Genomic DNA, 17,646 nt, shown 5'->3' on the forward strand with positions numbered 1-17,646 from the left:
TGATGAGTTCTGTTGATATAATAATGCAATTATGAACTTAATATTGTGTGCAAATTTATTATTATTACAGTTAGTTAATGAATTGTCTTTATAAGTGCAATAAGTGCATTTCTAGTTCCCATTATGCTTTGCATAGAACTGGATAAGGAGAATAAATGTTGAATTCATTTTTTTTAGAGTCTAACTACTAATTACATCTTCAACAGTGTAATTATACTCATTACTATCTCTGAAATGTATTTAATTATTTATAATTACTTTCTAAATCCCATATCAACCTCAATCAACAATACAAGGATAGACATGAAACTGCTTTTATTTCTGTCAAATAAATAATACAAAATTGCACAAGCTGTTCTTGAAGTATTTAAATGGACAAAGTTGCATTAAAAACATGCATTTTAATTTTGAATAAATTTTGATGTTAAATCCACTATTGTTTTATATAGAATTTTTCTATAGCGTATACGTTATTTAATGCAATTACATCAGAAATAACTGTAAATAAATTACAGAAAAATTAAGAGTAATTCTTTACTTTGAAGGAAACTTAATGCATTGCTACCAAACACTTGGTGAAACTGCAATCTGCATTAACCATGTAAGCAAAAAATGTATGCAAAATAATTTATAAATAAATTTTGCACGTGCAATTATAGCTGTTCATAAATCAGACTAATTAATTCCAGGGCCACCATTTAATTAAATAATGAAAAATAATAATAATAATAATAATAATGAGTTAACTTAATATACTTTGAGTCATCAATTTAAAATTTGTGTTTATACAACAAAATATTAAGCTCTTCTAACTGAGTGTAGTTTGCTGGTTAAACACAATTTTATTAGAAATCGTCACAACTCCAAAAAATGAATGCAAAATTTTACATTATTATGCATTTATTTATTTTTGGAGCCAAAACTTTTGTTTTTAGCGTGCAGAAGCTACAAGCCAAAAACATGAAGTCGAGTTCTGATACTGATTCATTCCTTTATTAAGATTCAGATATTGTTGCACAGGAATGTAGAGTAAAAAATACTTGTGATTAAAAAATCTGTTAGAACAATGAATCAACTGAAACATCCCAAAATTTCAGGCTACAAAGCAAAATAAAAAAATATACATATGTATATCCATCCGTCGTGCACGAGCTACCAGAAGCCTCGTCGATTATTGATGCTCTTAAATACTGATTATGAGAGAATAATGCTTCATTCTGTACATACGAGACAAAGGAGAACAGAAACGGCTTCAGAAGGCCTTCCCCTGCCGGATCATTGCCTGAAGCAGCGCACAATCTGAGACGAATGAGCTGTGAATCGTGAAGAGCCGATCGCTGCATCTTCATCGGACTGAAGAAAGCACAACGCTGATCTTCAGACACCAAACAGGTACAAAGAGATTCAGATTCTGCTTTTATTAATGTAGTGTTATCATTAGGTTTCATTAAGTCCGTGCAGATTTTTCTTGCATGATCATACTGTGGAATAAAGAAAGACGGTGGTTTGATGAATTATGCGATCGCTTTGGCTTCGGGTAAGAACGCCTCCCAATATTTTATTAGCTGAAAAACAGACAAAACAAACATGAAATTAACTTTTAGAGCTCACTGCAAAAAAATGATTTTCTTACTTAGTGTTTCTGTCCTGTTTTCTAGTATAAATATCTAAACATTCTTGAATCAAGATGCATTTACTGTACAAGTAAAATGATTTAAAATATTAAGTCTTGTTTTCTAAAAAAAAAAAAAAAAATATCATAATTTTGTACGTTTTTGCTTAAAACAAGTAAAAATATCTGCCAGCAGGGCAAGAAAAATCATCTTAATTCAAAGGCTAAACAAGATTATTTTTCTTGCCACATTGGCAGATATTTGTACTTGTTTTAAGCAAAAACTAACTAAATTTGTATATTTTTTTACACTGAAAAAAAAAAAAAAAAAGATTCATTGAATTTACAGAATTTTTTTAAAGGTAAGTGGTTGCAATCAATTTATTTTAGCTACATTTAAATAAATTTAGTTGACTAACTTTCACCATTTTTTTTATTTTATTTAAATGTAGCTAAAATAAAAAATTATTTAAAAAAAATTTGATATTTTTATTATGTCTTGTTTTCTGTATAAAAAAATAAATAAAAAAAGTTTAGTTTTTCCTTAAAACAAGCAGAAATATCTGCCAATGAGGCAAGAAAAATTATTTTGTTCATCCTTTGAATTAAGATTATTTTTCTTGCCCCATTAGCAGATATTTCTGCTTGTTTTAAGGAAAAACTAACAATTTTTTTTTTTTTTAGAAAACAAGACATAATATCTGAAGTCATTTTACTTGTACAGTAAATGCATCTTGATTCAAGAATGTTTAGATATTTATTCTAGAAAACAAGACAGAAACACAGAGTAAGAGAATGGTTTGCAGTGCTTCTGATCTGGAAAACATGCTTCTTTCCTCTGATCACGTACCTGCTGCTGTGTGTGAACTAGTGACTCCAGATATTTAATGATGACGACTTTGAAATCCTTCACTCTGTCTTTCTGCGAAGAGAAAGAGACACTGAGGTCAGAGAAAGCAGCGTTGGGTTTAACAGCGAGAGCAAAGACACGCTGACAGCTGAACTCACCTCGAATCGCCCAACCTCTCGCCGGATGTTTTTTGATATCTGCTCAAAATCTCTTTCACCCTGTTGCACTTTACCTTCCCACTAAACACACACACAGAAACACAAGAGGCTTTATGACTTCAGTGTGTGTCAAACACAAAGAGCTGAAAAACTGGCCGTCATGAGCAGAACAAACAGAGTCACATCAGGTCAGAAGGTCTAGTGAGCGTATGATGATGATTTATGGAGTGAGGCCGGTGAACTACAATGAATCCTGCATTAAAAACTACAACTAAACAACACAGGACATCAGCTTTTATTAAATACTACAAATGAACCAGCAGCTGGTAAAGAAAGAGTTCACCTAAAGATGAAAATGTGCTGAATTTCTTCATAAGATTTAGAGAAATGTGTCTCTGCATCAGTGTCTCAGCAATGGATGCTCTGCAGTGAATGGGTGCCGTCAGAATGAGAGTCTTAAAAATGCTGGATGTGTCTCAGCTTTTGTCTTCTCCAGATGTTAACTGATGGACTGGAGTGCTGTGGATTATTGTGATGCTTTATCAGACTCTCATTCTGACGGCACCCATTCACTGCAGAGCATCCATTGCTGAGACACTGATGCAGAGACACATTTCTACAAACCTGATGAAGAAACAAACTCATCCTAATCTTGAGCACATTTTCATTTCGGCTGAACTATTCCTTTAAAGTGAGAGGTTAAAGACGCTGTAGTGTTTGTAAGCATGTCACGTGCGTCTGATGAATCCATAATTAGGCTCTGATCTACATAATGCAAATATAAGTATGTGTGAGGAGTGTAAGAGACGGATGGAGACAGCAAATCAAATCAAAGCGAAGGTCCTACCTCCTCGATCTCCTTCGTGGGGCGTGACGGGGAAAATGCAGAAATTAAAAAGGCTGAAAATGTTTCGTGCTTAAAAGAATCAATAACTGTCATGAATTCCTGCAGCTGTCAGGTGACTCGAGGTAAAAACAGTAGAGATATGAATGAACCGAAGGGAAGGGAAGGGAAACAAACGTGCTGGATAATTCCCATCAGCCCCAGCGCGGCTCACATGAACTCATGCTCTCTCGTTACGTGTTTGTGGTGTTCTGTACCTCCTTGATCTCGTCTTTGGCCTGCTGCAGTTTGTCGGGTTTGTTGGCGTACTGTAGTTTGGCTTCGGCTTCTCTCTTGCGCTGCAGCATCATCTGAGCATCTTGCCATTTGGCCCACGTTTTCATCCGCTGGTCAAACACACCCTGAAGCACAGACACATGACAAAACCAACACGGCATGAAGCCCTCCACTCACGAACGGGGTTCTAGGAAGCCAAAATACCCTTTACAGCATGTATTAAGAAGTTCTGCTTTAGTACTTTCACATGGCCAAAATGTCATCAGCAAACCTCATATCACACCCTGAGTGATTTTACATCATAGTAACATACTGTTTGTCATTATAGTTATGATGCAAATATTAAATAACGCAAATGATTCTGTGAATGACACAAAAGAGAGCGGCTTCATCCGATTCCATTTTCTCTTTGTTTTGGAAATACACTGCAAAAAATGACTCTCTTACTCTGTGTTTCTGTCTTGTTTTCTAGTATAAATATATAAACATTCTTGAATCAAGATGCATTTACTGTACAAGTAAAATGACTTAAGATATTATGTCTTGTTTTCTGTAAAAAAAAAAAATATTATATATATATATATATATATATAAAAATGTGTCAGTTTTGCTTAAAACAAGCAAAAATATCTGCTAATGGGGCGAGAAAAATAATATTGTTTAGCCTTTGAATTAAGATTATTAAGATTTATTTAGATTAAAATAGATATTTCTGCTTGTTTTAAGCAAAAACAACAACAAAATTGATTATTTTTTTACAGAAAAACCTGATTTATATTTTAGAGCGATCTGGACCGATTTAGTGGGAAATTGCGTGTATGGCTGTTATTTTGGTATCTTTGAGATACTATTATAAATTTTGTTAATATTTTTATTTAAAAAAAAAAATTATATTTCAATTTTATATTTTTAGTTAAAGTATTAGAAGTTTTATTGTGGGTTTTATCATTTTTAATTATTTTTTATTAATGATAAATTTTTATTTCAGTTTTATTTATTTTAATACATCAAGTTAAACTGAATGAAAATGAGTTGATTTGGAAACTAGCTGAAATAAAATGAGTTTAAAGTAACAGTAGTGTTATGCTTAAGCTTTTTAGCTTCTTGCTTTAGTTTTTGTTAACTATAATAACTCTAATACATAAAAATCTATATGATCTCTATTATAATAATACTATAAATAATATTTTGCCCAGAGTCCATCTACACTGGAAAAAATGATTTTCTTACTTAGTATTTTTGACTGTAAATATCTAAACATTCTTGAATGTAAAATTATTTAAGATATTAAGTCTTGTTTTCTAAAAAAAAAAGAAAAAAAAAAATCTAAATTTTTATTTTTTTTTGCTTGAAACAAGCAAAAATATCTATTTTAATCTAAATAAATCTTAATTCAAAGGCTAAACAAGATTATTTTTCTCGCCCCATCGGCAGATATTTTTTAGGTTTTAAGGAAAAACTAACAAAAATTATTATTATTTTTTTTTTACAGAAAACAAGACATAATATTTTAAGTCATTTCACTTGTACAGTAAATGCATCTTGAGTCAAGAATGTTTAGATATTTATACTAGAACACAAGACACAAACACTGAGTAAGAGAATCATTCTTTCCAGTGCATCAGGGACATTTGTTTTTGACATCTTTATTGTTTGCCTTGTCAGAAAACTACAGTAAATGAAGTTAACTGGAAAAGCAGACAAATGAAGCGTTCCTGACGTCTTGCGCTCACTTTAACGGCGGTGATGAGCCGCACATAGTCTCCCAGCAGCTCTGAGAACAGGTAGAAGTCAGCGAAGGCCTGGTCCTGATGCAGCTGGTCGATCTTCTCCTCCACCTCGGCCAGCTGCGACAGAGCTCGCGACAGCGCCGTGTGATCCTCCGAGTTCCCCAGCATAGCCGCGCTTTTAGCGAACGACGCCGTGTTCACAGACAGCTCTGAGAGTCAGAGAGAGAGCATCAACAGTGAAGAGTCATTATGCAGCACTTACAGCGGGTAAAATAAGTATTGCACACGTCATCATTTTTCTCAGTAAATATATTTCTAAAGGTGCTGTTGACTTGAAACTTTCACCAGATGTCGGTAACGACCCAAGCAATCCATACATACAAAGAAAACAAAACAGAAATGAAGTTGTGTGTAATAAAATGGGAAAAAGTATTGAACACGTGAAGTGTATTTAACACTTTGTAGAAAAGCGTTTGTTGGTAATGACAGCTTCAAGACGCTCCTGCAGGAGGAACTTGCTCAGGTGTGATTTTGTCTTCAAATCTTGAAGGTTCTGTGGGTCTCTTCTATGAACTCTGACCTTTAGTTCTTATTTTCTATTGGATTGAAGTCAGGTGATCGAAACCAGTCGAGAGTTTGCTTGGCTGTGTTTGGGATCGTTGTCTTGTTTCATCTTCATCATCATCCTGGTTCTGTAGGTGTTGGGACTGAAGCAGCTAATATTAATTTCCACTGACGAGGAGCAGGATTGCTGTCTAATCACTGATTGTCTTTCCATGCCTTTTTGAACCTCCCTTTCTTCACGTGTTCAATACTTTTTCCCATTTTATTACACACAACTTCATTTCTGTTTTGTTTTCTTTGTATGTATGGATTGCTTGGGTCGTTACCGACATCTGGTGAAAGTTTCAAGTCAACAGCACCTTTAGAAATATATTTACTGAGAAAAATGATGACGTGTGCAATACTTATTTTACCCGCTGTACATCTCCAGTCAAAAGTTTGGAATAATTACAAAGTCTCTTCTGCTCACCAAGGCTGCATTCATTTGATCAATAATACAGTAAAAATTTTGAAATATTATTAGAATTTAAATCAGCTGTTTTCTATGTGAATGTGTGTTAAACTGTAATATATTTCTGTGATGCGCAGCTGTATTTTCAGCATCATTACTGCAGTCTTCAGTGTCACATGATCTTCAGAAATCATAATAATATGCTGATTTACTGCTCAACAAACATTTCTGATTATTATCAATGTTGAAAACAGTCGTGCTGCTCAATATTTTAGTAGAAACTGTGATGCGCTTTATTTTTCAGGATTCACAGACGAATAGAAAGTTCAGAAGAACAGCATTTATTTGAAACAGAAATCTACTATAACATTATAAATGTCTTTACTGTCACTTTTGTCCCATTTAATGTGTCCTTGATGAATAAAACCTTTTTTTTTTAAATCCCAAACCTTTGAATGCTAGTGTATCACAGTTTCCACAAAAGTATCATGCAGCACAGCTGTGTTCAGCATTGATAATAATAGAAATGTTTGTTGAGCAGCAAATCAGCATATTAGAATGATTTCTGAAGATCATGTGACACTGAAGACTGGAGTAATGATGCTGAAAATACAGCTGCATCACAGAAATAAATTACAGTTTAACACATATTCATATAGAAAACAGTTGTTTTAAATTACAATAATATTTCACAATTTTTACTGTATTTTGATCAAATAAATGCAGCCTTGGTGAGCAAAAGAGACTCAAAAACTTTTGAGTAGTAGTGTATTAGATCATAAAACATGTGTTCTTAATATTTTTATGATGTTATTATTTGTATTATTACCCTTCCTGTGACACACCAGTGATTCCACACTAGCGTGAAGCTTTCTGAGCTGAACGTCCAGATTCTCAAACTGCTGCTGTTTCTCCTCAAACCACTTTATACACAAACACAGTGAAGAAACCATGATTATAATACTACGCATGTTTATAACATTGTTTTTTAGTGTGAAGAACATTATACACTGCAAAAAATGATTTTCTTACTTAGTATTTCTGTCTTGTTTTCTAGTATAAATATCTAAACATTCTGGAATCAAGATGCATTTACTGTACAAGTAAAATGACTTAAGATATTATGTCTTGTTTTCTGTAAAGTTTTTCCTTAAAACAAGCAAAAATATCTGCCAATGAAAAATAATCTTGTTTAGCCTTTGAATTAAGATTATTGTTCTTACCCCATTGGCAGATATTTTTGCTTGTTTTAAGCTAAAACTAACAAAATTCTTATTTTTTTTAGAAAACAAGACTTACCCCCAGTTTCACAGACAAGGCTTAAGCCTAGTCCCAGACTAAAATGTAAGTCTGAGCTGTTTCAGCTAAAATAAACTTGCACAGACTGATCTTAAAATATATCAGTGGCTTTGTTTTGTCTCAAGATGCACATCAGTAATGGGTTTTTTCTAAGCATGTTTATAAAAATGACTTAAATGTCCTAATTGAACTATGGCCTAATCCTGACTTAGTCTAAACTCTGTCTGTGAAACCGGGCCTTAATATCTTAAATCATTTTACTTGTACAGTAAATGCATCTTGATTCAAGAATGTTTAGATATTTATACTAGAAAACAAGACACAAACACCAAGCAAGAAAATCATTTTTTTGCAGTGTAATAATCTTTTGTGCATTTGAAAGGTTGTCAAAGGTTCTTCATGGATGCCAATTATGAACCTATATATGCTGTTATAAGCTGTTTTTAATGCAAGTCTGCTGGATGTGTGACACTGTACTGACTGTAAGCTGTGTTCAGTGTATAAAGAGCACAATCGTGTCACATGTCCTGACCCCCGCTCTCTCTCTCACACACACACACACACACTCGCTCTCACACACACACACACACACACACACTCGCTCTCACACACACACACACACACACTCTCACACACACACACACACACACAGGGATTGGAGCCAGAGAGCAGCTCATTAATTCGTCTCATTATTCAAGTCCAAAAATCAGAGCCTTACCGCATCCGATTCATTCATCTTGATTGTCATTTTGTTGACAGCGTCGGCCGCTTTGTTTACCATCCTCAATATTCCGGCCCCACTCAGCGCCTGTGTGCTAACCGCTCGCGGCAGCTGGGATAAAATGACAAATAAGGGCAAACAAACCGGTTAACAGGCCGCGGCTCAGACCTCGTCCCGCGGGGAGCGTTTCTCCTCCCGCCGCGCACCGGGATTTTCTCCAGTCCCATACATTTCAATGCCGGTCCAATTTAATACGTTTCACCCTGGAAAACTCTCAGAGGGCCCGCGGGCAAAAATAGCTTTCAATCGGCCCCAGCGTTTAGCTCTTTACAATTGCTGCAGTCTTCCATTATACATACTTAATTCAGACATTCTAGTGCTCACGCCAAAGCCGCTTTTGGGCCTATAAAGAGAAAATCAGAGACTGGAGAAGCAGAAATGCATTGGATCTGTTCAGTGTGTTATTCAGGAGATGATCTGAAGTGTGATGTTATTAACACGGGTGACTTTATGAGCACTGTACGTAATATAGTGTATTTTCTCACTTGAGTTTAATGGAGAAAACAGGAATTGTTCCTTTCCAGGTGTAATCTGATGTCACGATGATTCATTTTGAATTTTTACAATCATCTGAAGTGCTCTAAACATTCAAGACATTCACATTCATGCTGAAGCTGGTTTCCGCCGAGGAATAAAACAAAAAAGTACCTGTGAAATTATGCACAATTTTAACAATTTTGAGTGCATCTCTCTTAATTCTGATTTTTGTTTTCTGCAGAGGAATCAAAAAACTAAAAAGATAATTGTGAGGGTTTTTTTTTAGATTTTTAAAGACATTTTTCTCAGAATTGCAAGTTCATGGTAATTCTGAGTTTATTTCTTGCAATTCTGAGTTTATTTCATGCTATTCTGAATTTATTTCTTGCAATTCATAGTTTCTATTTTGTAATTCAGAGTTTATTTCATGCAATTCATATTTTATTTCTCAATTTAGAGTTTCTATTTGTAATTCTGAGTTTATTTCTTGCAATTCAGAGTTTATTTCTTGCAATTCAGAGTTTATTTCATGCAATTCTGAGTTAATTTCATGCAATTCAGAGTTTATTTCATGCAATTCAGAGTTTATTTCATGCAATTCAAAAGTTAATTTCTTGTAATTCTGAGTTTATTTCTTGTAATTCTGAGTTTATTTCATGCAATTCAAGAGTTTATTTCATGCAATTCTGAGTTAATTTCTTGTAATTCTGAGTTAATTTCTTGCAATTCAGAGTTTATTTCATGCAATTCAAAAGTTTATTTCATGCAATTCAAAAGTTTATTTCATGCAATTCTGAGTTAATTTCTTGTAATTCTGAGTTAATTTCTTGTAATTCAGAGTTAATTTCTTGTAATTCAGAGTTAATTTCTTGCAATTCAGAGTTTATTTCATGCAATTCTGAGTTTATTTCTTGCCATTCTGTTTATTTCATGCAATTCAAAAGTTTATTTCATGCAATTCAAAAGTTTATTTCATGTAATTCTGAGTTTATTTCTTGTAATTCTGAGTTAATTTCATGCAATTCTGAGTTTATTTCTCAATGTAGAGTTTCTTTTTGCAATTCACGAGTTTACTTCTTCCAATTCTGAGTTTATTTCATGCAATTCAAGAGTTTATTTCTTGCAATTCAAGAGTTTATTTCTTGCAATTCTGAGTTTATTTCATGCAATTCTGAGTTTATTTCATGCAATTCAGAGTTTATTTCATGCAATTCAAAAGTTTATTTCTTGTAATTCTGAGTTTATTTCATGCAATTCTGAGTTAATTTCTTGTAATTCTGAGTTAATTTCTTGTAATTCTGAGTTAATTTCTTGTAATTCTGAGTTAATTTCATGCAATTCAAAAGTTTATTTCTTGTAATTGTGAGTTAATTTCTTGTAATTCTGAGTTAATTTCTTGTAATTGTGAGTTAATTTCTTGTAATTGTGAGTTAATTTCTTGTAATTCTGAGTTTATTTCTTGCAATTCAAGAGTTTATTTCATGCAATTCTGAGTTTATTTCATGCAATTCTGAGTTTATTTCATGCAATTCTGAGTTAATTTCATGCAATTCTGAGTTAATTTCTTGTAATTCTGAGTTAATTTCTTGTAATTCTGAGTTAATTTCTTGTAATTCTGAGTTAATTTCTTGTAATTCTGAGTTTATTTCTTGCAATTCAAGAGTTTATTTCATGCAATTCTGAGTTTATTTCATGCAATTCTGAGTTAATTTCTTGTAATTCTGAGTTTATTTCTTGTAATTCTGAGTTTATTTCTTGTAATTCTGAGTTTATTTCATGCAATTCTGAGTTTATTTCATGCAATTCTGAGTTTATTTCTTGTAATTCTGAGTTTATTTCTTGCAATTCAAGAGTTTATTTCATGCAATTCAAGAGTTTATTTCATGCAATTCTGAGTTTATTTCTTGCAATTCTGAGTTTATTTCATGCAATTCTGAGTTTATTTCTTGTAATTCTGAGTTTATTTCTTGTAATTCTGAGTTAATTTCTTGTAATTCAGTTTATTTCATGCAATTCTGAGTTTATTTCTTGCAATTCTGAGTTTATTTCATGCAATTCTGAGTTTATTTCTTGTAATTCTGAGTTTATTTCTTGCCATTCTGTTTATTTCATGCAATTCTGAGTTTATTTCTCAATGTAGAGTTTCTTTTTTGCAATTCACGAGTTTACTTCTTCCAATTCTGAGTTTTTTGGGGGGGGGTTTTCAATTCTGAGTTGATTTATGGGATCATTCAGTGTTTAGATTTATAAATTTTAAATTTTTTCTCAAAAAAGAAAAAAGTCAATTGTGGGATAAAAAAAAAGAAGCAATTATCCCTTTTATTTTTTTTATCCCACGGCAGAAATGAGCTTCCACACATTTATCCATAAGAAACGGTCAACTTTTTAGCAGCTCGTCAATAGTAGATATCAGCTCCAGTTATTGTTAATGCCAATTTATTAAAGCTACAAAACGCTGTAAACAGACATGCAATGGGAAAAACGACCGATGCAGCTTATTCAGATGGGAATAAAATCCAAGAGCAGCTCAGTATCTGTCTGACAGTATGACGAGCCCATATAAAACACCTCTATCGTCTACAGAAACGGCGAAGGTACCTCTGAACTCTCCAGGAACTGCAGGACATCGGGGTCTTTGAGCAGCGCCGGGTGTTTGACGGTCCTCAGCAGATACCTGCAACACAAACACACATCTCCCATCAGGATCCAGTTCTGCAGCAGATGAAGTCTACAGCCGAGCCGAGGAACGCCGGCCGAGCCGCTGACCTTCACGTCACTCAGCGGCCCGATAAAAAGGCCAGAGAAATGTCAGCGCCTCACTTAACTGTAATTTTTATTCGATTCATCAGTTTGTGCAAAACCAGGAGCGCAGCAGCGATCAGCGGCGGAGAGAACAGCAGGACAGCAGCAAACCTCAATAATTATTTATCTAATATTTCTTGCTTAACCTTTTAGCCACAAAAGAGCAGAACACGAGTGATCTTTCCAGCGCATCAGCCGAACAGAAAACACCAGACTGCAGAGATTCACACACCGCAAACAATCATGCTCTTACTTACTGTTTCTGTCTCGTTTTCTAGTAGAAATACCTAAACATTCTTCAATCAAGATGCATTTACTGTACAAGTGAAATGATTTAAGATATTATGTCTTGTTTTCTAAAAAAAATCTAAATTTTGTTAGTTTTTGCTTAAAACAAGCAGAAATATCTACCAATGGGGCAAGAAAATTAATCTTAATTCAAAGGCTAAAGAAGATTATTTTTCTTACCCCATTGGTAGATATTTCTGCTTGTTTTAAGCAAAAACTAACAAAATTTAGATTTTTTTTTTTAGAAAACAAGACATAATATCTGAAGTCATTTCACTTATACAGTAAATTCTAGAAAATACTAGAAAACAAGACAGAAACACTGAGTAAGAGAATCATTGTTTGCAGTGTGTAATGTGTTAACCCAACATCGAAGAGCCACAAAAACACATTTATTGCTTGAATTTAGTGATAAAACTGAGCTGAGACTTTGTTTCATAACAAAAGTAACAAAGAAAAAAATTATTGGATGGGTGGAGCTACAAATAATATTTTATTCAACTCTTGGGATTTAAGAATCGGTATCGCTTCATCAAAATGAGAATCCATTAACCTTGTGCCGACGCTGAACGAAACTAAAATCAGTGAATAAATGAATGCAGATCTCACTTAAATGAATTAGTTCCAATACCTCTCTAAAGCAGATCTTCTCTTCTCTACAAACTCCACTGATGACAGATCCTCTTTCCCCACTTTGACCTTCGTCATTCCTGAAAAACACACGATTCATCGTGAACCTGACGCCATCGGAACACGTCTCTGATGATTCGTGCGCGGACTTACCCACAATGCTCTTCTCAGGCGCAGGAGGAACGATGTAGCCGATGTGCATGTACTTGGAGGCTAATTTACTGTGCAAACCCAGAAAATCACTGAAGCGCCTCTTGACGGAGACCTCGTCTCTGCTGAATATGGACAGACTGGTCTGCAAACACAGAGAACGAGAGTCACACGGTTCTTCCAGAAGATCCACAACATCTCAGACCAGAACCTGAAGCCTTTCTTACTTTGGTCGACACTTTATAGACCATGTACGCATTCATGCCGTCACCTAGAAAAACAAAGAAATTAATCACAATCAGAATCGCCATGTGTGCACAAATACACAAGAAACTGTGGTTTCCAGGATCTCTGGGTAAAAAAATGTATAAAATAAAACTAATATATATGTATGAAGAGTTTATTTGCAAAAACTCTAACAGATAAATGTTTTTTATTATATCATTATGTTTTTATTCTGTTTTATTGTGTTAGTTAGCTGTGTTTTTAAGTTATTTTTTAACCTAGTCAAAATAACCCAAGTGCAGTTTGATTGAGATTAACTGGAATACACAATGAAAAAACATGATTTTTGAGAATTATTAAAAACGGAGTTATCTGTTTTTGCAAATAAACTCTTCCTATATATCATCCAAAATAAATGTTTTTGTGTACATAATATATGTGTGTGTACCGTGTATAGTTATTATGAGTATATAAATACACACATGCATGTATATATTTAAGAAAAATATGTTTATATATTAAATAAATTTATGTATAATATAAATTATATGAATCTAAATATATACATGTAAATATTTTCTAAATATATACTGTAAGTGTGTCTTTATATATGCATAATAAATATACAGAGTACATATTATATAAACAAAAAGTGTTATTTTGGATGCGATTAATCACAATTAATATATATATATATACACACACACACTGTATATACACTCTGGGTAAATAAATAAATAAAATGCACAGGATATATATATATATATAGTTTGTATTGTATTATTAATTGTTATATTTATTGATATTAATTTTATTTTTATTATTGTAATTGTTTGTTTGTTTATATATATATATATACACACACACACACAAACTGAAGGAAACTAGTCATGAGACAGACGTGAGTGTGTTCATCATCAACATTCACTCCGACTGATATTTTGGGGCAAAACACGTCAACACAGAAATTGATTTCTCACCAAAAACACTGGTTTGTTTTTAGAAAAAGGATAAATGCTCTCTAAACGAGCGACTGTAAACATGTTTAACGCTGGAGTTTTTCTAGCAGTGAGTATGTAGGTGTCATAAATGTAAAACTACACTCTTCGTTTAGAAACACTGAGAGTGTTTAATTTATTTTCCGGTGTTGTAGTCGCTAAACGCAGCTCAGAGCGAATCCTGCTCCTGATAACATTTGAAAAGGTCTATCGATTCCCAGCGTCCAGAGAGCGAGAGGTCATCCTCAGACACCTTACCAACTTTCTCAGGGTCAGATACTGAGATCTGGATGTCAAACGTGTCCCTGTTTTCCTCTTCATCTTCATCCTAGAGAGGAAAAACCCAGTGAATGTGAGAAACACATGTGACCCGTGCCGGCAGAATGAGTGCGAGTGCGGTCAGGATCATTTTAAGCCAAAAATGTTGAATTTGAGGTTTTCACAAAAATGAGTTTACCTAATACTGTACTATGTTTTCTACAACTATAGGGTATATTATACACAATACATTACAGTTTACTGTAGCAAAAACTAAAGTATACTACAGTATTTATCAGTTCACTACAGTTAATACTACAGTATGCTGGAGCATTCATTCAACACAAAGTGTTGTAAATACTATACTATATACAGTATAATACACTTTACTATAGCATAGCTCAAAAACACTGTAGTATTCACTATAAATTACTATAGTATTTTTTCATGTGACATTTTCTAATCTGAGTTTAACAAACAGAGGTTTGAGTCCTGAAGTGTTTAGGAAACCTGTTTGGAAACAGTGTGAATCATTAACAAACGACTCTTGAACTGATTCCTTCTAATGAATCAGTCAAAAAGACTCGAATGACTCTTAGTGGCACACAAATTACATACTGTTAGATCAAATTAATAATAATAGCAACTTGTAATATTAGAAAACAGTGAAATATATTCTGTGGAACTGCATCTTCTCTCAGATATGCAGAGTAAAGCGTGCTTCACCTGGTCCGGCGAGCGGTCAAACATGTCCACTCTGGGGCTGATCATGACGGGCGTCACGGGCGTGATGGCAGGCGACGGTCCGTCCGAGAGGATCGGCTGCCGCTCTGGACTGTCCAGAGACACCTCCTCCGTGGCTTCTGACAGACAGAAATAACATGAGCTAAACAAACACTGCTGAGAAAATCACGCTTATATACTTCAGCTGATTATTAACAAGAGGCGGGTTGTAATGCAGTATGCCGTTTACTACGCAGTACAACGGGTTGCGGTCGTGAGATTTTTAATGTTTCTGAAAGAAGGCTGCATTTATTTGATCAAAAATACAGTAAAAAATAGTGAAATATTATTAGAATTTAAAACAGCTGTTTTCTATGTGAATATGTGTTAAACTGTAATTTATTTCTGTGATGCAGCTGTATTTTCAGCATCATTACTGCAGTCTTCAGTGTCACATGATCTTCAGAAATCATTCTAATATGCTGATTTGCTCCTAAAGAAACATTTCTGATTATTAGCAATGAAATATACATATAACATATATTATAAAAAGTAGGGCTAAGAGTAAAAATACAAAACAAAAATTAATAGAATAGAATGTTCAAAAGAACAGTATTTATTTGAAAGAGAAACATTTTGTTACATTGTAAATGCCTACTGTCACCTTTGATCAGTTTAATGCATCAACGACGAATAAAAGTATTCATTTCTTTCATTAAAAAAAACATACATTTGAACAGAAGTATATGTGACATCAATGTTCTGCTGTGCCTCAAACTGTGAGCCAATAGAAACAGAACATTCTCAAAACTATCCAATCATGAAGCTCCAGATTCTGAATATGTAAACGGCTCATTACTGGACTGGAGACTGATTTTAACATCTACAGACCAGCGAAGAGGTCATCGGGGTCGTCGTCCAGCAGCATGGGCTCGGCTTTGGGTCCATTAGAGCTGGGGCTGGTGTCTTCTGCAGGCAGACGAGCCGCTTCTGGAGACTGAGAGAGAAAACACACAGCGTTCTGTCAGCCGCAAGCATAAACCTTCATCACTTTACAGGACAAACAGTCAAAAGTCAGGAGATCACAAATAATAATAATAAATCTGGAAAACTGTAAATCATCTAAATCTAACAATATTACTCTAATAATGCTGTAAGTTTCACCCTTAAAAAATTAAGCTCATTTCCCACTAAAAAAAGCAGGAAGTGACATGCCTCCGCACTCTTCAGCTCAGGTGAAACAATATTATACTTTTAATAATATATAATATTATATAATAATATTTTATAAAATAATATTACAATTTTAAAATATATAATATAATATTTTATAAAATGATATTATACTTTTAAAATATATAATATTATTATATGTTAAAATTATAATATTAACATATAACACTATATTTTATAAAATTATATTACAATTTTAAAACATATATTATTATATATTATAAAATATTATTTTAAAACATATTATATTATAATTTTAACATATATATTATCTTTTATAAAATAATATTATAATTTTAACATTTTATATAATTTTAAAATTATGTAATATTATTAAATATTATAAAATAATATTATAATTTTAAAATATATATAATATTACATATTATAAAATATCATTTTTAAAATATATTATATTACATATTATAAAATATTATAATTTTAATAATATATTATATTATACATTATATTATAAAATATTATAATTTTAAAATATATATTATTATATATTATAAAATAATATAATTTTAATAATGTATATTATATTATACAATAATACATTATATTATAAAATATTATAATTTTAAAATATATATTATTATATATTATATAATAATATTATAATATATTATAAAACAATATTATAATTTTAATAATATATATTACATTACACAATAATACATTATATTATAAAATAATATTATATAATAATATAATTTTAATTATTTTAATAATACATATAATTATTATAAGCTTTGTAACGAAATGTTTTCTTTTTGACTTTGCATCCAACTTTCTACAGTAGATCTACAGAAACGATTACAGCCAAAAATGTTGTTCTGTGTTACATCAGTTACTGTGACTCTCGCTCTCTTCTCATCACACACTCCAGCAGCTCGTTAAAGTTAATGTTCACACACTCCTGTCATAAACGTGTTTCTCTCACAGGACAAACTCATGACCGGAAGCACAGGAAGAGTGAAGGGTCTCAGAATCTGCTGATGGGGTGTAAATGAGCCCGACATCACATGAGCAGATCTCATCTGACGCTTATGACGGAGATTTGCTTACATTCACTTCACACAAGCTTTGCATGTCTCTTCTTTCATTTAAGTGTTTATTTTATTGCATTGATATATTTGCGTCTGTAGCTTTCAATCCCAATCCATATCTTTAAAGAGTTTTTTCTCTTACAAACAGCAAACTTTACCATTTTATTCCTCTCTGTATTCTGAAGGTTTGTTCATATTTCATTCACGCTGATTTATACCACATTTCACTCCTAAAAACAGGGTGA

General features: G+C 32.8%; 1 protein-coding gene across 1 annotated transcript in view; it reads right to left on the reverse strand.

Annotated features, from left to right (window-relative positions):
• Nucleotides 1-971: 971 nt before the first annotated feature.
• The window catches only part of snx2 (sorting nexin 2), a 17,773-nt gene continuing 1,098 nt past the window's right edge, over nucleotides 972-17,646 (reverse strand). The window contains exons 2-15 of the mRNA XM_058784641.1: nucleotides 16,008-16,113; nucleotides 15,120-15,256; nucleotides 14,394-14,463; nucleotides 13,140-13,183; nucleotides 12,916-13,057; nucleotides 12,764-12,842; nucleotides 11,641-11,716; nucleotides 8,503-8,616; nucleotides 7,315-7,408; nucleotides 5,474-5,679; nucleotides 3,722-3,865; nucleotides 2,621-2,701; nucleotides 2,463-2,534; nucleotides 972-1,565 (exon numbers count right to left, since the gene is read on the reverse strand). Coding sequence (XP_058640624.1) covers nucleotides 1,515-1,565; nucleotides 2,463-2,534; nucleotides 2,621-2,701; nucleotides 3,722-3,865; nucleotides 5,474-5,679; nucleotides 7,315-7,408; nucleotides 8,503-8,616; nucleotides 11,641-11,716; nucleotides 12,764-12,842; nucleotides 12,916-13,057; nucleotides 13,140-13,183; nucleotides 14,394-14,463; nucleotides 15,120-15,256; nucleotides 16,008-16,113 — 1,416 coding nt within the window. The 3' untranslated portion in view covers nucleotides 972-1,514. The remainder of the gene's footprint in view (nucleotides 1,566-2,462; nucleotides 2,535-2,620; nucleotides 2,702-3,721; nucleotides 3,866-5,473; nucleotides 5,680-7,314; nucleotides 7,409-8,502; nucleotides 8,617-11,640; nucleotides 11,717-12,763; nucleotides 12,843-12,915; nucleotides 13,058-13,139; nucleotides 13,184-14,393; nucleotides 14,464-15,119; nucleotides 15,257-16,007; nucleotides 16,114-17,646) is intronic.

The sequence above is a fragment of the Onychostoma macrolepis genome, chromosome 08 (genome assembly GCF_012432095.1).
Source record: "Onychostoma macrolepis isolate SWU-2019 chromosome 08, ASM1243209v1, whole genome shotgun sequence".
Taxonomy (NCBI): domain Eukaryota; kingdom Metazoa; phylum Chordata; class Actinopteri; order Cypriniformes; family Cyprinidae; genus Onychostoma; species Onychostoma macrolepis.